The sequence below is a fragment of the Rhinatrema bivittatum genome, chromosome 4, assembly GCF_901001135.1.
Source record: "Rhinatrema bivittatum chromosome 4, aRhiBiv1.1, whole genome shotgun sequence".
In the NCBI taxonomy this organism is placed as follows: Eukaryota; Metazoa; Chordata; class Amphibia; order Gymnophiona; family Rhinatrematidae; genus Rhinatrema; species Rhinatrema bivittatum.
This window is the reverse complement of record NC_042618.1, coordinates 117,935,359-117,961,085: the sequence shown is the minus strand read 5'-3', so window position 1 is coordinate 117,961,085 and position 25,727 is coordinate 117,935,359. Positions and strand designations below refer to the sequence as shown.

Genomic DNA, 25,727 nt, shown 5'->3' with positions numbered 1-25,727 from the left:
CCCTCTGTAAAATCATTTAGGGCATCAGCTCAAGAAAATCTATTCCTGGTATGCCATGTGTTAGGACACAGAACATATTTTGTATTTCTGGCCATGCTTCAAAAAAAGGAAGCATGTTTTTGTTTTGTTAGGCAAGAATCTCGGGAACACAGAGACCAAAAGGGATATCAGTAGAAAATCCTGCTGAATGAAGTACAGATTACTGATAAATGTGTTTAAACCAACCTTTCTATCTCTACCCTAACTCCCAAACTAGTGCTGAATCTCTGGTCTAGGGCTTTATTATTCTGTACAATCAATGGTCTCCAAACCCTGATGCAATTTCCTCCTGAGAATCGGAAGTGCAGCGTGAAAAAGACAGCATCATAATATCCATCAGCTTCAAAGGCAGTGCAAAACAAGCTGGGCAATAACTACATTGTCATCATTAATCATTCAAAAACTAGCATGAGTGACCGAGGATCAGCCCTATAAAATATTTTGGTTTTAACAAAAAATACATGAACGGTTATTCAACTTTTTCTGTCACTTTTTTATTGCAGCTGTGTACAAGCTGGTAGATCATTGTGGCTTCTTATTCTTCCCCACCCCTTCACTAGTGACAACTTTCAGAAGGCCATAAACCACATTTAAAATATTATCATTAATGTAACCAATGCTCCAATGTTGGTCTTGAATACAGGACAGGTTACGTACTACCTAACCACACAAAAGAGAGGAAAGGGGAGAGAATGATGATGAAGATGGTGCTTTCTGGCTGTCCTTCCATGCCTGGGAATAGATCTCCCGCTTAGTATCATCCCAGTAGATATAACACTAGATATGAAGATTTTGGGTGACCAAGATAAATAATTCAGCCAAAGAGATTTATGGGCATGCGTTTCCAAGAAACGCAGACACCAAATAGGTCAAGGGAAGGTAAAATGTGACGGCTATTGTCAAAAGAATTATAACAGGTCAAGTTTTGCACTGAACAGTTAAAAGCAAAATTGAATGGCCCTTATTTTTATGAAGTCGGACGGACTTCTAGAAAAACCTGGTTTGTTTAATGCGCCCGAGCAAGAGCACAGGTGCATAATAAAAATGTACTCAAAACTAATATAATGTGGATTACTTGCATTGTGTACAATAGTAAAATGCCAAATCACATGCAGTTTGTTATTCTAAATACTGCCCCTAGCATGTTGATGACCTTGTGTGCATCTTTTGACCAAACTTTTGAGTTGGCCAATGCCATTTGTAATGATTGACTCTGCATGGGACTACAGAATACTGAGTGGAATGCCTTGTTCCACTTGCATATATATTATTCAGAATTCTTAATTTATAATATCCTTATTTACAATACAGTACCTGTACAATGAATACTGAAATACAATAATATGAAATTGCAAGAGAATAGCCGTTGCATGTTCACTTGCTGCATCTTCCGTCTGTAACCTGCACACACAGAAATGAAAGACAAAAGGATAGCAAAAGAACAAGCGACACTCAATAATTTCAGTAAACCTTCGGGTGATATGGTTATTGGCTATGACTATAATCATCAGACACCAGAATCTGTTACCACATGGGCTACATTCAGGAACCACTTTAGAACAAAGCATCAGCGATATCAGATCCTCACATGGTTTGTAATATACTAGATACTGACCTTGTAATGCCCTCTTCATGTGATTTTTACTCACAAATACAATACAGAATGAGGAAAATTTTCCAAAAACTACAATAAAATTAAACAGCAGTTAAAGTAGCAGCTTCAGGTTTACTAACTTTTATCCGGCTGACAAGCAGTCAATAGCCTGGCAATATAACTGATCTGAGTAACATCTTTTCGGTTCTGACACAGGTATTGTAAAGTGCATTAACAGTGCAAGAATTGCAGTTCTGTTGAATCTGGCAGCTGGACTGTTCTTTGGTTGCCTGTTCCCAGAACACATTTCATGCTAAGACCAAAACTCTTGCTTGATTTCGTAGGCTGCAGATTTGCACGCTTTCCGTTCAGTTCTGCAGAGTGGAATAGTATTGTTCTGGCTCTGCCCCTCAGCATCCATGTCTAACAGTGTCTGCTCACTTACAGGAAGCGCCACTTGAAACGGGATCAGACCTGGCCTCTCCTCCACAGTGCTGCTGCTACTGCTGGCTAAGCAGGAGTCCAGGATGCTTGGGGTTTCAGTGCTCGAGCTGTTAGCAGAGAATTCTCCCCGATTCCTACTGGGCGACACAAACCACCAGGAGTCTAGCCGTTGCCTGTTGGAGGAGGGTCGCGGCCTGGGCACAAACTCCAGGGTTTTAGGCCTCTCCAGTGTGGCGTTCTGTTGAATGTTCCAGCGTCTTGGTTTTGGAGGAAAGATAAGGTTAGGATCTGGCAGATGAGGAATCTCATTTGGATCACGACCAGGACTGAGACTTGTAGTCTGTAGCATATCTTTAAAGACAGAAAAAAAAATGTAAGTTTCTTGAAGACATGAAGGCTTGGGGGGTAGGGTTTAAGTGTTGAGTTTGATTTGACGAGAAGAAATTATACTGACTTGTTGTGCTATGTACACTGCAAGACAAACAAATATTTAAGCTAAAGGTAAAAGCTTTAAAAGGAACTACTGCAGAGTTCAGACAGGAAGCAGTGATTTTGTAAAAAGCATCTGTTTTAAGACTTAATCCCTTTTTACTTATTTATCAATGGCATTGGTATAGTGGTATGAAATTATATATCCTCTAGCACAATATTTCAGAAGGGAATAGCGATCAGATATCCAAAACCAACAAATGCTATAGTCCCAAACAATTCACAAAATCAATAGTGTGAATACACTGTGTAATTGTTAGAGAAAGACCTCATACTCAGGCATACATTTTCACTGCTAATTAGCATATAGTATACCGGCAGTATAATCATAGGTCTTATATCGAATTTTCTTTTTTTTAGTTTTTCTTTTTTGCTCAAGTGAGAAATTAGTGCATGGCTAACTTTGTTACTAATTACTTTTTTTGAATCCTTAGATATTACTGGCCCTTGATGAAGGCTGCTGATGCCGAAACGCGGTCCGTGTCGGGTTTGCCTCTTTATAAGATCTCGCGACCATGTCTCTGGCGGTTCTCCAAGAATGTTAAGTTAAGTGCTAACTTTCAAAGTTCTAGTATAGGTCTCGAATGGGCCATGCACTAATTTCTCACTTGAGCAAAAAAGAAAAACTTAAAAAAAAAAAAAAGAAAAAGAAAATTCAATATAAGACATATGATTATACTGCCGGTATACTATATGCTAATTAGCAGTGAAAATGTATGCCTGAATATGAGGTCTTTCTCTAACAATTACACAGTGTATTCACACTATTGATTTTGTGAATTGTTTGGGACTATAGCATTTGTTGGTATTGGTATAGTGGTAACCAGGCTTCTAATAATAACTGCATGGGATCAGTGCAGTTCCAAGCATGGAAGCAGATTCCCACAATGACATCAGAAGTACCACAGTACTGCTGGAATCCATTATAAGTACCACATTAAAAAAATGAAAAAGGCTTTTTAAAATAAATCTCACCTCCAAAATCATAATCTTCTATAGTATGATTATAGAGCTTAATTTACAAACATATTCAGAATATTTGCAATAGAAAAAGATCGGTACCATACATTTTTAATCTATCAATAGTTGCCATTTCAATAACTGTGGGCCTTTTAAGCTTAAAACACAGTAAATACTGTAGAGAAATAAAGTACTTTGAATTGTTCATTTAATAGATGTGAATTATGCAGAAATAGCAGACCCGACACTGCCAGGATCAAAGCACGTAACATTTTAAACATGAGTGAACCCCAAACGTGGCAATACTTTCACTCCAGCTGCTCATGCATCTCCAAACTCATTATTATTTTTAACATATGTCTATGCTAATTTTTCTGGCATATGCTAAAAATGCATATGCCAGTGGTAGACTATTACGCATGTAAAATGCGGCTTTACATGCATAAATGGGCTTCTGAAAATTACTATGTACGTTTTATGTGCGGATGTGATTTTCCACGTACTTTTCCCACGTACAAAAGGAGGCATTCCCAGGGACGTAACTAGAGTGGGGGTGATCACTGATTTTCGATTTTTGAACATATGCATGTAAATCTTCACGTGAACATTTACATTTGCTCCCTAGCAGGTGCAAACACATGCACTTGTGCCACACAAAAGATCCGTGCAATCCCGCTAATTTTCAAAGCAGATTTACACGCGCAAGTCCGCACTGAAAACTGTGGCTGAATCTATGTGTACTTTGTACAGACAAGGGCGGATTTTCAAAGGGTCACGTGCGTAACATAGGCGTGTAACCCTTTAAAACCCCTCCTGCGCGTGCCGAGCTTATTTTGCATAGGCTCAGCAATGCGCGCAAGCCCCGGGACATGCGTATGTCCCGGGGCTTTTAAAAAGGGGCGGTCCGGGGCGTGGCGCCGATCCGGGGGCGGGACCGAGGCCTCCGGCATGGCGGCCGTGTTGGGGGAATCGTGCACTGGTAGCTGGCCGGCGCGCACAAGTTACACCTACCAGAGGCAGGCGTAAATAGGACAACAAAGGTATGGGGGGGGAGCGGAGGGAACAGGGAAAGCCATCGGGGCTCCCCTAGGGCTTGGCGTGCGCAAGGTGCACAAGTGTGCACCCCTTTGTGCGTGCCGACCCCACATTTTATAACATGCGCACGGCTGCATACGCATGTTATAAAATCGGACATAGATTTGTGCGCGCCGGGTTGTGCGCACAAATCTACGCGCTCGCGTAATTCTGAATATCCGGCCCATAGATTTCAACCCTAATGCCCTTATAAAATCGGGCTCTTAGGGGCGGATTTTAAAAGCCCTGCTCGCGTAAATCCGCCTGGATTTATGCGAGCAGGGCCTTGCGCGCCGGCGCGCCTATTTTCCATAGGCCTGCCGGTGCGCGCAGAGGCCCGGGACTCGCGTAAGTCCCGGGGTTTTTTGTCGGGGGCGTTTCGGGGGCGTGTCGGGGCGGGGCCGATTGACGCTGAGTTTTGGGGGCGGGACGCGGCGTTTCGGGGGCGGGCCCGGGGTGTCTCGGTGCGCCAGCGGCCTGCTGGCGCGCGTGGATTTACTTCTCCCTCCGGGAGGCGTAAATCCGTGGACAAAGGTGGGGGGGGTTTAGATAGGGCCGGGGGGGTGGGTTAGGTAGAGGAAGGGAGGGGAAAGTGAGGGGAGGGCGAAAGAGAGTTCCCTCCGAGGCCGCTCCGATTTCGGAGCGGCCTCGAAGGGAATGGAGGCAGGCTGCGCGGCTCGGCGCGCGCCAGCTGCCCAAAATCGGCAGCCTTGCGCGCGCCAATCCAGGATTTTATAAGATACGCGCGGCTACGCGCGTATCTTATAAAATCCAGCGTACTTTTGTTTGCAACTGGTGCGCCAACAAAAGTACGCGAACGCGCATTTTTTTTAAATCTACCCCTTAGAGTTCACAACTCTTACCTTGAAGAATCCTTTTCTCTGGAGTCAGTCTAGCCTTACTGTTTCAACCTATGTCCAATTCCTCCTTCCCTCCGGTTTGACCCAATGTAGGCATCCACAGTAATACAGACTATAAAGTCATTGTAAGGTCCTCTTAAATGCTTATAGAGGGGGCAATTTTCAGATCATCCACATTGGGATGAAGACCGTGTGTGCTCTTTACCCATGGGCTTTGCACTAGTTATCAAAACTAAAGGATATGTGCACTCTCACTTTCAGGCCGAAACAGTAAGGACGCATAAGAAAGAGTGCGGCAGTGCCGGGCGCACCCTCGTTTGCCGCGCGCACAATTTGGTTCACATACCACTCGATACAGTATTCAAATGAGACGCAAATGCAAGCGGCGTCCAAAGCGCGTCCATGAAGCGGTAGGCGTGCGCAATCCATTTTACTGTATAGAGCGGTATACAGCGCCTATACAGTATCCTGAGTGCGCTGGTAACTGTCATTTCAAATGTCATTTGAATGTCATTCCACCAGGAAAGTGGATGGTTCTCCTACAGACCCGCTGCCTTGAGCGCCCGGCTGGACGTCCAAGCTGGACGTCCAGCCGGGCGCTCAAGGCTGGGGGAAGGCCCATGAATGTCTGTCGGCATTGAAGCAAGTACCACACACACTAGTTACTCACCAAAATACTCTTTCTTCATGTGCAGCACCAGCTCCTTCTCCAGTTCCAGGGACTGACCGCACAAGCTGGAGCGTGGACTGGCCTGCGGCGGGCCGGCGCCGTCAGCCTCAGGGTCGCCCGGGGCCCCGTAGCGCGAGTCCGAGTAGCTGGAGTGAGGGCAGACGTGCCGCTGGTCGAAGCCCATGCCGATGCCGCTGTACCGGTTGCTGCTAGGCTTGCTGCCGCTGTCTTAGCCGGTCAGGGTGCGATGTGCGTTCATGCATCTTCCCGCTGCCTTGAGCGCCCGCCTGGATGTCCAAGTCGGGCGCTCAAGGCAGTGCTAGACATCCGAAGTCACGGCGTAGGGTGTGTAGGGATAGGGCCTGATACAGGAGCTCGTGCCCACTGCAAGTCAGCGGCGACAAGGAGCCCAGACCCACGAGAAGGCCAGAAGAGCCCCTGGAAATGGTGTCCGTTCTTCTCTACGGAACCGAAGTACTCTGAGGTTAAGCGCAGTGGTGCCAGGTTGGGTTACTTTTTTCCCCCTTGTGCGAGAAGCATTTTTTTCTGAGGATTTGGTTGGTTTGGGACTGGGCGGCTAAGTTCACCACACTAATGCCACACTAACGCCAGGGTCAGGGTAGGCGGTAAATTTGCAGGTTAAAGACGCGGCAAAATAGCTGGTTAAAAAGGCGATAGTCTGGGCACACGTTACTGTATCAGAGGGAATAGCTAATCCGATCATTAACATATCATATACATGTGGCGGGCGGAAAGGGATACGCGTCTATTTCAGTAAGCGGTAAGGACGTGTAAAACCGGATACTGAATCGCGGGTTAGACATACGCGTCCAAAATGTGCGTACACAGCGGGTTAAAAACAGGGTAACCGCGGCCGTGCTTTACTGTATCGGCCTGTATGAAATCTGAGCAGGTAGAAAGTACACGTGATAATTTGCACCTTTTATCTGTAAGTAGATTTCTGCAGGAAAAGTATGGATGCACTGTGGAAGAATGTGCGGATTTTTCGCCATAATGAAGGATAGCCAATTAATGCAGGTAAAGAGTTCTGAAAATTGCCCTCATAATGTTAGATCCTTTCCCCGTCAAGTTTTCTCCAAAGGGAACATTCCTAATATTTCTAGTCACTTTGAAACAGATAAATGCATAACTGTTTTGAATATAAAACAAACCCAAGACCTTCTGCTACAGACTCACTACCTGAAAGTCAGTTCACTTCATTTCAATTCATATAGGGGCCGATGCAATAAATATGCGCAGAAAGCGGGTGCTGAACAGTAGGGATGTGAATCGTTTTTTGACGATTTAAAATATCGTCCGATATATTTTAAATCGTCAAAAATCGTTAGAGGCGCGATACAATAGGAATTCCCCCGATTTATCGTCAAAAATTGTAAATCGGGGGGGGGGGGGGGGGGAAAACCGGCACACTAAAACAACCCTAAAACCCACCCCGACCCTTTAAAATAAATCCCCCACCCTCCCGAACCCCCCCAAAATGTTTTAAATTACCTGGGGTCCAGTGGGGGGGTCCCGGTGTGATCTTCCACTCTCGGGCCACGGCTGCGTTAATAGAAATGGCGCCGGCGCTACCTTTGCCCTGTCATATGCCCTGTCATATGACCTTTGCCCTGTCATATGACAGGGCAAAGGTAGCGCCGGCGCCATTTCTATTAACGCAGCCGTGGCCCGAGAGTGGAAGATCACACCGGGACCCCCCCACTGGACCCCAGGTAATTTAAAACATTTTGGGGGGGTTCGGGAGGGTGGGGGATTTATTTTAAAGGGTCGGGGTGGGTTTTAGGGTTGTTTTAGTGTGCCGGTTTCCCCCCCCTCCCCCGATTTACGATTTAAACGATTTTTAAAAAAACAAAACCGTGACAATCAGATTCCCTCGCCCCCCAGCCAAAATCGATCATTAAGATGATCGATCACACAATTCACATCTCTACTGAACAGTCAGCGCCCATTTTCTCAACGCACCCCCAGGCAGCCCCTTGGGAGCGCCATGCATTATTTAAATTAGGGGGGTCGCCACACCACCAGGGGGTTCAGGAAACGGACGCTTGTCAATTGAGCGTCCGTTTCCTGCACCCGACTGCCAGTGTTTTGTTTGTTTTTTAAACTTTTTAAACTTTATTTAATTTTGTTTTTCCTCCCATTTAATATCGCAACAATATTAAGTAGGAGGCAGTACAGAAAAGCTGTTTTTTCTGCTTTTCTGTACTGGTTTAAGGAGCGTTCAGCTATTAAGCCTGTTCCAGGCAGGTGTTAATTTCTGATCGCTAAATGGGCGTCCTAGACGCACATTTTTTTTTTTTTGGATTGGGAGTGAATGCCTAATAGCTTCATTCACATGCATTTGCATGTGATGAGCGCTGTTACATTCACTCCGCGTTGGACATGTGTAGTAGCGGCGCTAATCCCCCTATTGATTAAGGGGATTAATTAGCGCTTATACAACCCACGTCCAACTGCGGGTTATACAGTGCGCTCGGCTGAACGCACTGTATTGCATCGGCCCCATAGAGTGATCTTGCCCATTTTGAGTTACAACTGAATATTTTTCCACTAACTTTCAAAGTACATGTATACTTTCACTTTGAAACTTGCTGCAGGATCAAAATATGCACAATCATTTGCACATGCTTTTTCTATGGGTAGGTTTTGCTAGAAAAATATGCATGACAATTTGGAAGTGCCATATACAGTACATCTGACCTGTACAGCCCCCCCCTTCCCCCAAGAACGCCTCCTCTCAATACAACAAAAGGCTAATTTTAGTTGCATCGAGGGAGGGCAATTTTCAAACACATGATAAACGTAATTTGGCCAGAGCTTTTGACCCACATTTTAGAAATCAGAATCTAGGGCAATAAAACTTCAATCTGGTTATTCCATGAATTAATGAGGCAGAAGGGCACTTACTTGCTCCTGATGTGTTTGCCGTACAGTTACTGTAAGTACTCTCATTTGCCTCCAGAGCAACCAATTGGATGCCTCCATCAGAAGGAGTCCTTCTGTGTCCATGCTGGGGCCTGGAGGTTACAGTCACATGCGTAGGAGTTAAGGACTGATTGGGATCCCGCTTAAAACTTTCAATGCAGAAGTTGACCAGTGGGTTGCTAACAAATGGCACAGAATCGTCAACTATTACTGGAGAGGTTGGCATCTCATACACCACAATTTCGTCACTGTCTGAGCGCAGCAATGACCGTGTGGAATTACATTCAGAAATGGAAGACAAGGACAGGAGCGTAAGGGAAGTTGCTGGCTCTCCTGGAAGCAAAGTAGACTCCTCTTTCTTGAAGAGTTTCCTTGAAGGTGGGCTGATGCTTCTGCGGGGGCGTCCAGTACGCTGGAATATGCCCTCTCTCTTTTTCTTCTCTTCTTTATTTTCCGGTTCATCTTGGGTAAGATGATATTTTCCTGCCTCCAGCAGGTCAAAGCCCAGTGCCACAGTGGCCAGTAGTGTGCCACACCCCAGAAGGACCATTGCACATCTCTTGTAGTGGGAGCTGCGCTTGAGACTATTGGTGGGAGTAAGCTGTGGGGTATTTGTGGCTGAATTCACAGGGGTGGGTTCTTCACTGGCATCAACATAAGGCCCTCCCCCATCATCCCCTTTGTAGGATGGTATACAGAGGTAGGACTGGTTGGCTGCAGGTGAGAGGCACTCTATGCCATTCCCTTGGTTTAGAAAATCACCATTTTCATTTTCTGTATAAAACAAAACCAAAAATCAATAGTTGTATTGCTACACTTCCTATTACCTAAATTATGCTTAGAGAAAAAAAAACAACATACCCAGTTCTTACATAGTTGGATCAGTTTACCTTATTTTAATAACCATCAAGAATTATCCCAAACAACTGAAAACCAGGTTGTTAATACAAACAAAAACACACTTTGAAATGTCTGTATGCCAATGCCAGAAGTCTAAGAAGTAAGATGGGAGAGTTAGAGTGTATAGCAGCAAATTATGAGATTGACATAATTGGCATCAAAGAGACTTGGTGGAAGGAGGATAACCAATGGGACAGTGCTATATCAGGGTACAAATTATATCGCAATGATAGGGAGGATCAACTTGGTGGGGGTGTGGCACTTTATGTCCGGGAGGGTATAGAGTCTAACAGGATAAAGATAATACAAGAGACTAAATGCTCAGTAGAATCTATATAGGTAGAAATCCCATGTGTGTTGGGTAAGAGTATAGTGATAGGAGTATACTACCGTCCACCTAGACAAAATGGTCAGACAGATGATGAAATGCTAAGAGAAATCAGGGAAGCAAACCAATTTGGCAGTGCAATAATAATGGGAGATTTCAATTATCCCAATATTGACTGGGTAAATGTAACATCACGACTTGCTAGAGACATAAAGTTCCTGGATGTAATAAATGACTGCTTCATGGAGCAATTGGTTCAGGAACCAACAAGAGAGGGAGCTATTTTAGATTTAATTCTTAGTGGAACGCAGGATTTGGTGAGAGAGATAACGGTGGTGGGGCCACTTGGCAACAGTGATCATAACATGATCAAATTTAAACTAATAACTGGAAGGGGGACAATAAGTAAATCTGCAGCTCTAACACTAAACTTTCAAAAGGGAAACTTTGATAAAATGAGGAAAATAGTTAGAAAAAAAACTAACAAACTAACTCTCTCCAACGATACGTCTTGACCGCCTGACTGATCCGCGACCTCTCCTCTGCTCTCCCTTCCCCCATCCCTGTAGGTATTCTCCTCCTCCTCCCCTCCATCTATTACTTCCCTTTGCTAATTATCTTCACTGCCTTGTTTTAACTCCCTTGTTAAAACTAACATGTACATATGTATATTATTCCTGTATATAATTCCTGTATTATCTTCTCCTGCCCCTGTTAATGTTAATATTGTAAAGCTGGTTGCTAAGTTATGTTATATTGTGAACCGAGGTGATGTTTTTCAAACGTGCCTCGGTATATAAGAAACCTTAAATAAATAAATAAATAAATAAATAAATAAATAAAGGTGCAGCTGCAAAGGTTAAAAGTGTTCAACAGGCTTGGACATTTTAAAAAAATACAATCCTAGAGGCGCAGTCCATATGTATTCCACACATAAAGAAAGGTGGAAAGAAGGCAAAACGATTACCGACATGGTTAAAAGGTGAGGTGAAAGAGGCTATTTTAGCCAAAAAAAAATCCTTCAAAAACTGGAAGAAGGCTCCATCTGAAGAAAATAGAATAAACATAAGCATTGTCATGTTAAGTGTAAAACATTGATAAGACAGGCGAAGAGAGAATTTGAAATGAAGTTGGCCATAGAAGCAAAAACTCATAATAAAAACTTTTTTAAATATATCCGAAGCAAGAAACCTGTGAGGGAGTCGGTTGGACCATTAGATGACAGAGGGGTTTAAGGGGCTCTTATGGAAGATAAGGTCATTGCAGAAAGACTAAATGAATTCTTTGCTTCCGTGTTTACTAATGAGGATGCTGGGGAGATACCAGTTCCGGAAATGGTTTTCAGGGGTGATAAGTCAGACGAACTGAATGAAATCACTGTGAACCTGGAAGATGTAGTAGGCCAGATTGACAAACTAAAGAGTAATAAATCACCTGGACCGGATGGTATGCATCCTAGGGTACTGAAAGAACTGAAAACTGAAATTTCTGATCTATTAGTTACAATTTGTAACCTTTCATTAAAATCATCCATTGTACCTGAAGACTGGAGGGTGGCCAATGTCACCCCAATATTTATAAAAAGGCTCCAGGGGCGATCCGGGTAACTATAGACCAAAAAGCCTGACTTCAGTGCCGGGAAAAATAGTGGAAACTATTCTCATGATCAAAATCGTAGAGCATATAGAAAGATATGGTTTAAAGGAACACAGTCAACATGATCAAATTTAAACAACAAACAAATCTGCTTCATTTTTTTTGAAGGGGTTAATAAACATGTGGATAAAGATGAACCGGTAGATGTAGTGTATTTGGATTTTCAGAAGGCGTTTGACAAAGTCCCTCATGAGAGGCTTCTACGAAAACTAAAAAGTCATGGGATAGGAGGTGATGTCCTTTCGTGGATTACAAACTGGTTAAAAGACTGGAAACAGACAATAGGATTAAATGGTCAATTTTCTCAGTGGAAAAGGGTAAACAGTAGAGTGCCTCAGGGATCTGTACTTGGACTGGTGCTTTTCAATATATATATATAAATGATTTGGAAAGTAATACGACGAGTGAGGTTATTAAATTTGCGGATGATACAAAATTATTCAGAGTAGTTAAATCACAAGGAACTGTGATACATTACAGGAGGACCTTGCAAGACTGGAAGATTGGGCATCCAAACGGCAGATGAAATTTAATGTGGACAAGTGCAAGGTGTTGCATATAGGGAAAAATAACCCTTGCTGTAGTTACATGATGTTAGGTTCCATATTAGGAGCTACCACCCAGGAAAAAGATCTAGGCATCATAATGGATAAAATCATCGGCTCAGTGTGCTACAGCAGTCAAAAAAGCAAACAGAATGTTAGGAATTATTAGCAAGGGAATAGTTAATAAAATGGAAAATGTAATACTGCCTCTAATATCGCTCCATGGTGAGACTGCACCTTGAATAGTGTGTACAATTCTGGTCGCCGCATCTCAAAAAAGATATAGTTGCGATGGAGAAGGTACAGAGAAGGGCAACCAAAATGATAAAGGGGATGGAACAGCTCCCCTATGAGGAAAGGCTGAAGAGGTTAGGGCTGTTCAGCTTGGAGACGAGACGGCTGAGGGGGGATATGATAGAGGTCTTTAAGATCATGAAAGGTCTTGAACGAGTAGATGTGATTTGGTTATTTACACTTTCAAACAATAGAAGGACTAGGGGGCATTCTATGAAGTTAGCAAGTAGCATATTTAGGACTAATCGGAGAAAATTCATTTTCACTCAACGCACAATAAAGCTTTGGAATTTGTTGCCAGAGGATGTGGTTAGTGTAGTTAGTGTAGCTGGGTTCAAAAAAGGTTTGGATAAGTTCTTGGAGGAGAAGTCCATTAACGGCTATTAATCAAGTTTACTTAGGGAATAGCCACTGCTATTAATTGCATCAGTAGCATGGGATCTTCTTAGTGTTTGGGTAATTGCCAGGATCTTATGGCCTGGTTTGGCCTCTGTTGGAAACAGGTTCCTGGGCTTGATGGACCCTTGGTCTGACCCAGCATGGCAATTTCTTATGTTCTTATGTTCAATCTTCTTGTAAATTGCTGAACATCTATTTCTTTGTGGTAATCCAGGCAAAAAATACCTTTAGTCAGCCCTCAAGAATAAAAAAAATTCTTTCCCAGCCCCACATATGGTCATCAGTTTGTCATACCCATCCATACCTTTTCATATGCAAACATGCAGTATTGGCCACAATCATAGGTAAGGGAATGTTGGCAGTGCACTTCTGCAATAAACAAATGATGCAGAAAGCAGATTCTCACTCTCCTGGATTATTTGTATTTGCCACCGTTTTGATTGAAGGATAATGTTGGGATTACTACCTGATAATCCCCTTTTCCTTAGTGTAGACAGATGGACTCAGAACAAATGGGATTGTATCCGCGTGCTAGCAGTTGGAGATGGATCTGACGTCAGCACGGGGGTGTATATATCCCCACAGGAAGTGTAGCTATTCAGTAATCTTCCTTGCAAAAGCTGTTATAGATGTGTGTACTGACGCTCAGTTAAAAAGTGAAACAGGATTCCCCTGACCGATTGATAGTAGCTGGAGACCGCCAGCATTCCCAACCAGAAGGCGTGGACACCTGGTAGAGTGTACGCTCTTATGGAAACAGATGACATGGCTTACCTTGAATCGGTGATACCCATGTACGCAGGCAGCTGGGCGGGATGCTGAGTCCATCTGTCTACACTAAGGAAAAGGGGATTATCAGGTAGTAATCCCAACATTTCTTGGCGTGTAGCCAGATGGACTCAGAACAAATGGGATGTACAAAAGCTTTACTCCCAGCCTGGGCGGGAGGCTGCCTGAGGCCCATGTAGTACCGCCCTCGCAAATGCCGAGTCCTCCCTGGCCTGGACATCCAGACGATAGAACCTGGAGAAGGTATGGAGGGAGGACCACGTCACCGCTTTACAGATTTCCGCAGGCGATAGCATCCTGGATTCTGCCCAAGATGCTGCTTGTGCTCTGGTAGAATGAGCCTTGACTTGTAGAGGCGGAGACTTCCCAGCCTCTACGTACACTGCTCTGACAACTTCTTTAATCCAGCGGGCGATGGTGGGCCGCGAGGCTGCTTCACCTAACTTCTTCCCGCTGTACAGGACGAACAGATGGTCCGTCTTTCGTAGGTCTTGTGTAAGTTCCAAATATCTGGGCAGCAATCTGCCAATATCGAGATGGCGTAATAAACGCCCTTCTTCAGATTTCTTCAGACCCGCCGTGGTAGGCAAGGATATGGTTTGCGGAAGATGAAACTGTGAAACCACCTTAGGCAAAAAGGAGGGAACCGTACGAAGATGGATAGCCTTCGGTGTGATTCTGAGGAAGGGATCACGGCAGGACAATGCTTGTAGCTCTGAGATGCAGCGGGCTGAACATACAGCCAGCAAGAACACCATCTTCAAGGTTAGAGAACGAAGAGACAGGCCCCGAAGGGGTCTGAAGGTGGATCCCGCGAGGAAATCCAGAACAAGGTTGAGGTTCCACAAAGGCACAGGCCACTTCAGTGGCGGACAAATATGCTTGACTCCCTGCAGGAAGCGAGAAACATCCGGGTGCTTGGCGATGGTCGTGCCATCCCTCCTGGGACCATAGTAAGACAGCGCAGCCACCTGAACCGTGATGGAGCTGAGGGAGAGACCCTTCTGAAGTCCATCCTGCAGGAAATCCAACACAATAGGGAGTGTGGTTGCATGTGGATTGGTGCCGTGAGTGTCGCACCATGCTTCAAATACGCTCCAGATCCGGATGTATGTGTGGGATGTGGAAAACTAGCGAACTTGGAGGAGGGTATCAATCACGGGCTCTGAGTAACCTCTCTTCTGTAATCTAGCCCTCTCAAGGGCCATACCGTAAGAGAGAATGGAGCCGGATCCTCGTGAAGAATGGGACCTTGATGTAGAAGGTCCCGGAGAGGAGGCAGGGGAAGGGGCTCCCCTGCCAGTAGTCTTCTCATGTCCGCGTACCAGGTTCTTCCTGGCCAGTCTGGCGCCACTAGAAGCACTAGGCCCCGGCGTCTCTGAATCTTGCGGATGACAGCGCCTAGCAGAGGCCACGGAGGAAGGCGTACAGTAGAGTCCCTGGAGGCCATGGCTGAACCAGGGCATCGATTCCGTGTGAGAACGGGTCGCGCTTGCGGCTGAAGTATCTGGGTACTTGCGCGTTGGACTTGTCCGCCAGTAAATCCATGTCCGGAATCCCCCAATGATCCACAATCATCTGGAAGGCAGTGGGTGACAGCTGCCACTCTCCCGGATTTAGGCTTTCGCTGCTGAGGAAGTCTGCTGTAGTATTGTCCTTCCCGGCAATGTGGACGGCGGAGATGTCCAGCAGATTCGCCTCCGCCCATGTCATCAGTGGGGCGATCTCCAGAGATACCCATCGGCTTCTGGTTCCGCCCTGTCGGTTGATGTATGCCACCGTGGTGGCGTTGTCGGACATCACTCTGACTGCTCTGTTCCTCAGTCTGTGAGCAAATCGAAGGCATGTCAAATGGACTGCCCGGGCCTCGAGACGGTTGATGTTCCACGCTGATTCTTCTGTGTTCCACCGCCCTTGTGTGGTGAGGTCCTCGCAGTGCGCTCCCCAGCCGCTCAGGCTGGCATCTGTGGTGAGCAAGATCCACGTGGGCGAGGACATCTGGGATCCCCTGCTCATGTGGTTGGACTGCAACCACCACCGTAACTGGGTCCGCACTCTGGCTGGCAGAGGTAGGTGCGTGGAGGAGGTCCGTAGACGGGGGCTCCAGCGAGAGAGCAGGGCATGTTGTAGAGGCCTCATATGGGCCCTCGCCCAAGGTACCACTTCCAGGGTGGATGCCATGAGACCAAGAACCTGCAGATAATCCCAGGCTGTGGGCCGACTGGCTCCCATCAGATACTGGATATGCTGCTGAAGTTTCAACTGTCTCTTGGTGGTGAGACTGACTGTGTCTGCCTGGGTGTCGAACTGTACTCCCAGGTATGCCAGAGACTGGGAAGGCTGTAGGCAGCTCTAGCTGAGGTTGATTTACCCAGTCCAGGCTTTCCAGAAGGGCTATCACTCTGTCGGTGGTCCGAAGGCACTCCTCTCGTGATTTCGCCCTGATCAGCCAGTCGCCTAAGTAGGGATGGATCAGAATTCCTTCCCGCTTGAGAGCCGCCGCTACCACTACTACCACCTTGGTGAATGTCCGTGGTGACGTCGCCAACCCGAAGGGCCAGGCCCGAAACTGGAAGTGGCAGCCTAGAACCTCGAAGCGCAGGTAGCGCTGATGATCCGGATGGATCGGGATATGCAGGTATGCCTCTGACAGGTCTAATGCCGTGAGGAATTCCCCTGGCTGTACTGCGGCTTTGACGGAACGTAGAGTTTCCATGCGAAACCATGGTACCCGTAAGTATTGATTGACGAACTTGAGGTCCAGGACGGGCCAAAAGGTACCCCCTTTCTTGGGTACCATGAAATAAATGGAATAATGTCCAGAATTCACTTCCCAGGCAGGTACTGGGATGATGGCCTTTAAGGACAGGAGCCCTGCCAGGGTAGCTTCCAATGCTGCCAGCTAGTGCACGGGACAGGATGATTCCACAAACTTGTCTGGAGGGAGACGATGAAGGTCCAGATAATACCCCTCTCGGAGATGCAGCGTCCGTGAGGAGAAAAAATTAAAGTAGTCTTGGAAAGCACGCTCAACTAGCGTGCAGGCACTCCAAACTGCTTTGGAGACGGAAATTACTGAATAGCTACGCTTCCTGTGGGGATATATACACCCCCGTGCTGACATCAGATCCGTCTCCAACTGCTAGCACGCGGATACTATCCCATTTGTTCTGAGTCCATCTGGCTACATGCCAGGAAATGTGATATTGTTTGGATCATCTGTCTCCTTTCACGTGTGCCACGTAGCAGGTGCAAGCTTCTTGCATAGAAAGTTAGACTATGAGGTTAATATTCAAAGAGTTTGTCTGGCTTGACTTTTTGAGTTAGCTGGACAAACTCCAAGCTTTACATTCCCCCCCCCCTCCCCCAATGTCCTGTCTACATTTTTCCCCAGATAAAATTTACTCACATAAATACAGGCAGCACTGGGAGCTTTCCCAGGGCACAGTTTTGTCTGGGTTTTTAGCAGGCATGGCTTCAGGTTGAATATCTTGATAAAGTTACTTGTGCAAAGTTATTCCGGTCATTTTACCCGGACACAGATGGCTGAATATCAACCGCTATGATGGCATATAAGGATTATGAAGCCCATCTAGTTTGCCCAATTTAAATGTTCTTGCAGTGTCGCAGATGCCATTTGATCTCTGGCTTTCACTTCACTTTGTCCTCTATATTTATTCCATGCCCTTCTTGAATTCTTTTACTGTTTTCATTTCCACCATCTATCCTAGGAGACAATTCCATGCATCTGCCATCCCTTCTGTGAAGAAACATTTTCAAATGTTATTTCTCTGTCTTCCCCATTTGCGCCTCATACCATGACATTTTGTTCTATAAATTTTGTTAGACCAAAATATGTTTGCTTTGTGTGCATTATGTATACTTTTTAAAGAATTTGATTGCCTCGTCATATCTCCCTTCTCCCTTTCAGATATATTTATTCTTCATATAACAACTTCTCCAATTTGCCTTAAAGTTGTCATAATTGAATCAGTTTGCAAAACATTCCACAGTTTCACCACTTAAAGGTGGCAAATTCTATTTCCCCTCAATCTTAGCATATACCTCCCTTGCTTTGTTTGCTGCTGCTGGATGAGCCCTGTACGGTATGTTGATATATTTGTATAGTGTAATTAATTTCTCCCCAAATGACATTTTTTCTAATTTATGTAGTTCAAGTTTAGGCAATTTTTCAGCAGATGTAAGCTATTATGTATCCTTTATTAGTTCAGTTACCTTTATGGTACTTTTTCTAATATTTGGATATCCTTTCAGAGGATGGATGTCCCAAACTGACCCTCATATTCCAAAGATGGTCAAATGCCTTTTATATGTAGGAAGCAGGAGGGAAGATCCATGCTAACACTGTGTATGAGTCTTTGGTGGAAAGGGTTATCAGTGGGTTTGGAAACCTCATAAGGATAATCCTATCATTTTAATGTCTATACTTTGTTCACAGCAAAAAAACAAAAACAAAAAAAAGCTTCACATGTTTATATGTTAATATATGCAGTTTGTGATGTCTTTTACTATATGAGATTGCAGAAGAAGAAGGCCAGAAGGCTCATTTGCATATCCTTCCCAGCAGCCCCTGGGAGAGGACTCCAGAGGTCACTGTGAGTGAATCCAGGCTTCAGGCTCAACAGCCCCAGCTTCCAGAGGCCCCACACCCCTCTTGCAGCAGAAGAGGACAGGAAGGCTCATCTACATATTCTACTCAGCAGCCCCTGGGAGAGGACTCCAGAGGTCACCAAGAGTGAATCCAGGCTTCAGGCTCCACAGCCCCAGCTTCCAAAGGCCCAAAGAGGACCAAAAGCATCACCTTGATGAGGCAGGAAGCAATCCTGTAAATAGGACCTGCCCTCAAGGTGATGTAGTATTGTCTTGCATCGAGAATAGGTCTCTAGGGGCATGTGCCCAGGAGGGAAGGGTTAGGGTGGCCATTGTAACTGGTGATTCAATTATTAGGAAGGTTGATAGCTGGTGGTTGGTGGACATGAGGATTTCTTGTTAACTTGTCCACCTGGTGTGAAGGTGGTGGACCTCATGCATCACACAAACAGGATTTTAGATAGTTCTGAGGAGGAGCTGGCTGTTTTGGTACATGTGGGTACCAATGACGTAGGAAAGTGTAGGAGGGAGGTACTGGAAGCCTATTTTAGATAGAAAGTGGAAATCCAGAACCTCCAGAGTAGCATTCTCAGAAGTGCTCCCCATTCCACGTGCAGGACCTCAGAGGCAGGCAGAGCTCTAGAGTCTCAATGCATGAATGGTGCAAGGAAGAGGATTTTAAGTTTGTTAGGAACTGGTGGTCATTCTGGGGAAGGGGGGCCTTTTCCAAAAGCATGGGCTCCACCTTAACCAGAGTGGAACCAGACTGCTGGCACTAACCTTTAAAAAGGAGATAGAATGGCTTTTAAACTGGTAGATGGGGGAAAGCAGACAGTCTCTCAGAAGCACATAGTTTGGAATGATGTACCTTTGAAGGATACTAAGAGAACAGGGAAAGCAGGGCTTCCCAGTAGAGAGGTTGCATTAAATGTCAAGTGTCTTTAAATAAAGAGCAGAAAGATTCTGAATTACCCTTGTCAACTGATGAGCAGGTTGTTAATACAAACAAAAAAATGTACTATGAAATGTCTGTACACAAATGCTAGAAGTCTAGAAAATAAGATGGGAGAATTAGAGTGTATAGCACTGGATGAAGAGGTAGATATAATTGTCATCTCAGGGACCTGATGGAAGGAGGATAACCAATGGGACACTGTGATAGCAGGGTGCAAATTATATCAAAATGATATGATGGATCAAATTGGTGGAGGGAGGGATAGCACTATATGTGAAAGAGGGCATTGAGTCAAACAGGATAAAATTTCTGTAGAAAACAAAATGCAATGTTGAATCTTTATGGATAGAAATTCCAAGTGAAAAGGGAAATAAAAAGCAGTGGGGGTGCAAGGTTCAACATTAGGAGTCACCATTCAGGAAAAGGATCCAGGCATCATAGTTGATAATACATTGAAATCTTCTGCTCAGTGTGCAGCAGCAGAGAAGAAAGCACATAGAATGTTCAGGATTATTAGGAAAGGAATGGAGAATAAAACAGAGAATATCATAATCCCTTTGTATTGCTCCATGGAGTAACCTCATCTTGAGTATTGTGTGAGGTTCTGGTCACCATAACTCAAAAAAAAAAGATATAGCAGAATTTGAAAAGATACAGAGAAGGGTGACCAAGATGATAAAGGGGATGGAACAATTCCCCTATGAGGAAATGCTAAAGAGGTTAGGACTCTTTAGCTTGGAGAAGAAACAGCTGAGGGGAGATATGATAGAGGTCTAGAAAATAATGAGTAGAATGGAACGAGTAAACAATCAGTTGTTTACTCTTTCAAAGTGTACAAATACTAAGGGACACACAATGAAGTTACTAGGTAATATATTTAAAATTAATAAGAGAAAATAATTTTTTACTCTATGCATAATTAAGCTCTGGAATTCATTGCCAGAGGATATGGTGAAAGATATTAGTGTAGCTCTGTTTAAAAATGGTTTGGACAAGTTCCTGAAGGAAAAGTCCATTAACCATTATTAAGGTGGAGTTGCAGATATCCACTGCTTATTCTTGGGATAAGCAGCTTGGAATCTATCTACCCCTTGAGATCCTGCCAGGCACGTGTGACCTGGATTGGCCACTGTTGGAAACAGGATATTGGGCTTCCCAGGCAACTCCAATGAGCACTTAGTATCAACATATAAGGCTGTAGTTTGGACATCAGAAATAATCAAAAGATCTTGATTTTCTTTCTATAGGGGAGAACAGATCAAAAAAGCACATATATTAGAAAGATGTGCATCATGAGGTAGGAGGGGCTTAACAGTTTCCCCCAAATTCCTACTGGTAAATGTGCCTGTGGGGGTAAATCTTTAGCAGTAATCCTAATTGCAAAGATATGAGTGTACTTTTTAAGCCCAATTTGAAAAACACAAGGGACCCACATAAATTATGTTTGGATAGTGGTTTGTGATGTGGACCACATATGTGCACAGAACTTTACCCATTGCAAAAAGATGGCACAAAGTTGTGTGTGCTTTATTGAAAATATAAGTTATGAGGCTAATATTCAGTGGGTTTGGGTTCCTAACTTTGGGACTTAGGCTTTCAAATTGGCCCTTTTGAAAATTTACTAAGGCTCCTAAATTTAGGACCATAAGAAGTCTGTGACTACAGGGGGTGAAGTTAGGCTGGGAAAAATTGGAGCTAATTTAGGCACCTAAATCTAGGTACATGAATAGCAGGCCTAAATTTAGGGCCCTATGTTTGGACTATCCATTTTGAATTCTGATTCTTTGTTATCTTGGTACTATCTGCCATTACTTTGGGTTTCTTTTGTTTCTGAATTATTTTAGTTTTCTTTGCAAGTTTATATTGCTTGTGTAAACTTGAAAATCTCAAATATATGTTTTAAAAAAGAAGATGTAGGCAGCAAATATATTATTGTCGGCAAGAAAAGGGCTGGATCTAAGGCAAATGGCGCACTGGGCAAAAAGCAACCCCCTCACCTTTTGGTACCCCTCCCAAATCAATCACCCCATGCTCCCAGTATCAATTCCCCCTTACAACCCCCACAAAGCATTCCTTGATAGTCTAGTGACCTCACCAGACAACCCTTTTTCTAAATGAAGACTCCCTAGTAGTCTAGTGGCAGCCCAGAGCACCCCCTAGCTCTAGGCCACTCAACGCCATTTTGGAAAATGGTGTTGACTGGCTCTAAGTACAAAATGGCGTTGACTGGCCCGGAGCTAGGGGGGTTCTCAGGCCGCCACTAGACTACTGGAAGTCTTTGTTTAGGTAAGGAGAGGTCTGGGGGGTGGGAAGGCATCCATTGAGGCCATGTCAAGATGGATCTGCTGTAGCCATGCCAAGACTCTTATCCTGCCACTACCATGCTGGGATTCTTTGGTTGCACAGAATGGGAGATGCTGGCAGTGCCCAGGGTGCTGCCCATCTCGCTCTACCCAAACACCGACTCTGGGTAAGAGAAGGGGAAAGAAAAGCTAAGGATACATTTTCAATATGCTGCTTGGTGGCTAGTTAACTGGCTAAAATCTAGTCAGCTAAGTTAAGGAAAAATTTAAGCCAAAACATAAATTGTGGTTGAAGATTAGCCTAGGTTTAACTTAGCCGGCTAAAATCTAGCCAGCAATCTAGCCATTGAGTGGCCTATTGAAAATGGAACCCAGAAGCCTTGATCCTTTAATCGAACCCATCTCCCCAACCTGCTGAACACCTGCTGGAGCCCAATGTTACAGAGAAATCCTTATCCACGGAGCCGAAGATCCCCACCTCCCGAACTCTTGTGGCAACTGATCTTCCTTTCCATCCTTCCTCCACTGAACCTCCAGCCTCCTAATGGCACCCAATGAAAGCAGGAAAGCCCCCATTTTGAATTTCATATCCCCTTCTCACTATGCCTGACAGTAGCCAATGAAAGCATGAAAAACCTTGTCCTCCAACCCATGATCCCTTCTCCTGAGCTCCAGCAGCACAAGCAGCAAGTAAGAAACTGCCTTCCCCCACTGAATCTGCTATTCTGTCTCCTACCCCACTATAATAGTCAGAAGACATCCTGCCCAACTTTTCAGTGAGACCTTTGTTGCCCAATTAGCCAAAATGATCCATTCCATTTTTCAGAGAAGACCAGAAGGCCGGTGAGACGGAGAGGGGGAGGCAGACAGGGAAGAGGTAGCTGTTGGATATTATTCTGTAACTGAGCAGCAATAAGAATAAAGTGTTGTGCTTGAAATCAAAAGGCATCAGTTGCCTGTGCATGAAATCTCTTTAATACACCTATAAAAATAGGGATACAACACACTAAGCCATGACTCCAGAGGGTGCCCAGTTATTACTGGTGTGTATGTGGGGGTGGGGGGTAGATATCAGCACTACATATGTGATGAAGTGCCAATTATAGTGGCATCATTTAAAAAGAGGGTTCACACATCCCTCCTGCCAGCCAGTTAAGATGGCAGTGGGAAGGAGTGTCTGGTAGCTCTTGGTGTTTGGGTCAGGCAGGTCAAGACGGGATCAGTGGTTCGGGGAGGTGAGGGGTTTCTTATTTTCATCAGGTGCCACCAGAGGTCAGGAGGAGAGGCTGGAGGTATGTGGGGGGAAAGGTGGGGATCCAGCTTTCATCAGGTACTACTAGGGTATGAGGGGGAATGGGAGGTTCAGGTGAACAGGAAAGATTCTTGCTTTTATCGAGTTCCGTGGATTGGAGGAACAAGAGATCACCAGCTTGGGTCACAGGCATTCCTCACTAGATTTAAGTCTGGGCACTTAAGTTAACCAGCTAGAACTGAAAATCAATGCTAGACAATCAACTTTTTTCCTCCAAGCAAACCCTGCCCATTTTTTGATTAGATAAATTTGTTCATTCAACATCCATACATTTTCAGTTTAGCTTAACTCCCAAAGTTAGGTAGCTAGATCTTTTGAAAATTTACCCCCACAGTAATGTTTAATGTGCTCTTACCCATCTCAGTCAGGCTGGTAAACCCTGGTATAATATGGGTTGTTTTCTGAACCTTCCCTAAGTTCGGAGTACTGGATGACCATTGCTTGTATCCATCAACTAGTGACTTAAGGCTCAAAAAAAGAAAAAAGTAAAGTAAAAAAAAAAAAGTCCATATATACAATAATAAAAAGAATCAAAGAGCAATATGCTTTTTTCAGTCTCTAATTATACCCAATGAAATTATGAGCGGATACTGGAGCTCTGGGATGCTTTCTTACACGCCTAAGATTGGCCATGCAATTATTTCTTTTAAAAGACCTCTCAAATCCACTTTCCCTTGAGCAGTTTTGTAGTTATTACTATTTCATTGATATGTATCATTACGAGTGTGTTTATATTTTTAATGATCCCCAAAATCTGAGCAATTGTTCCTTCTGTAAAACAGAAGCTAATGACATCAACTGAGGAAGGAGTCTGAAGAGTGGGGGCACAAATATAAATCTTCACTTATGTCTATAGGGGGCACCCTGGTGTATTTTAACTAAGTAAAAGAAAGGAAGCATTGCCTCACCTTCCAAGTCTTTCTAAAATAAGATAATTTAATCTGCACTTCTACCTGCAAATTTGTTTGCATCCAGTTATAAAAGTATTCACTATGGTATATTCATCAATGAATGTGTCAAGACTTGAACCCTCAATACAAGTCACTTGCAGCTTTTGGCACATCCTTACCCATCTTCTGCCATGGAGGACTCCTTGTGATACAATGAACTTGGTCCCCAAGTGCGGCCTTTTTTCTTGTGTCCTCTCTTTTCTTCCTCTTCTCCTTCCTCCCTCTGTAGGACTGAGCTGTGGCCCCATGTTTTGTTGCTCTCACCTGGGGTCACTGCAGAAATGGATCAGTTTGAAAATATCATCAATCTGAATTAATTACTGTATGACTCAAGGGAAGTCATAGAACTAGTGATGTGCAAGAAAATATTTTCATGCACATCACTAGTTCTATGACTTCCCTTGATTACTATTTCCTGTTTCATTCAGTTTGGATCAGAAACTCATTTAAGAACTTAAGAAATGCCATGATTGGTCAGAACAAAGGTTCATCAAGCCCAGCACCCTGGCTCTGACAGTGGCCAATCTAGATCTCAAGAACCTGATTATGTTAAATGTGATTATATTATAATCACTATTAACAAACAGCCCCATCAACATGACTTCTTGCACCAGATCCTGCATCAAAGGGAGTGTTAGATCTAGAGTATCCACCCCTCTTGTCGGTTCCAGGACCAGTTGCTCCATGAAAGTCATATATAGCATCTACAAACTTTATTCCTTAGCATGACCTGACAGGATATTTACCCAATCAATACCGGGGTAACTGAAATCTCCCATTATTATCGTATTGCCTAATTTGTTAGCTTTGTAATTTCTGTAAGAATTTCACTGTCTCTCTTCATCCTGGGCAGGTGGACAGTAGTATATCCCCACAGCTATACTTTTCCCTATTACGTAGGGAATTTCTATCCATTCTACACTGCATTTCGTTTCCTGTAGGACTTTTATCCTGTTTGACTCTATGCCATCTTTAACATATAGCTCCACCTCTCCACCAATCTGACATGGCCTATCACTTTGATATAATTTGTACCATATCACTGTGTTCAATTGGCGTTCAGTCTTCCACCAAGTCTCTAAGATGCCTATAATGTCTGTTTCTTTGCCATACATTTTAAGTCTGCAACCTTATTTTTTGTAGACTTCTGACATTTGCTTATAAACAATTCAAAGTATGATTTTTAATTGTATTCACAGCCTGCCTAGTTGAAATGGCCAGTTTGGAATCAATTCTCTCTCTTTGCACTTTATTTAAATGCACATGGGCTGCATCTGCCTTTATCTCATCCTCCCTATTGGGATATTCCAACTGCGTGGGAAAACATGTTGTATCAAACTCTTATTTTTTGGTATCGTTACTGTCATACATACTAAGAACCATTACTATTTTTTCATTTTTCTATTATTTTCTTGGACCTTCATAACACCCCGCGATTTGCAAGTTTATTACTTTCACTTATCTTTTCACTGCTGCAGGTCATTTTTAATCGGTCCACTAGTCCTTCTTAAAAACAAATACATTTTACTTTTTTTGTATTAATATTTTTCTTTTTACTTTTTTCTTTTTTGCTTGCTGCTTTTAAATTTTTTAAAGAATGCAAAAAGTG

At 44.1% G+C, this 25,727-nt stretch overlaps 1 protein-coding gene across 1 annotated transcript in view; it reads right to left on the bottom strand.

Moving 5' to 3' along the window:
• Nucleotides 1-514: 514 nt before the first annotated feature.
• The window catches only part of MAP3K9 (mitogen-activated protein kinase kinase kinase 9), a 147,235-nt gene continuing 122,022 nt past the window's right edge, over nucleotides 515-25,727 (bottom strand). Inside the window, exons 8-11 of the mRNA XM_029598754.1 lie at nucleotides 24,238-24,391; nucleotides 23,524-23,636; nucleotides 9,059-9,850; nucleotides 515-2,428 (exon numbers count right to left, since the gene is read on the bottom strand). Coding sequence (XP_029454614.1) covers nucleotides 1,947-2,428; nucleotides 9,059-9,850; nucleotides 23,524-23,636; nucleotides 24,238-24,391 — 1,541 coding nt within the window. The 3' untranslated portion in view covers nucleotides 515-1,946. The remainder of the gene's footprint in view (nucleotides 2,429-9,058; nucleotides 9,851-23,523; nucleotides 23,637-24,237; nucleotides 24,392-25,727) is intronic.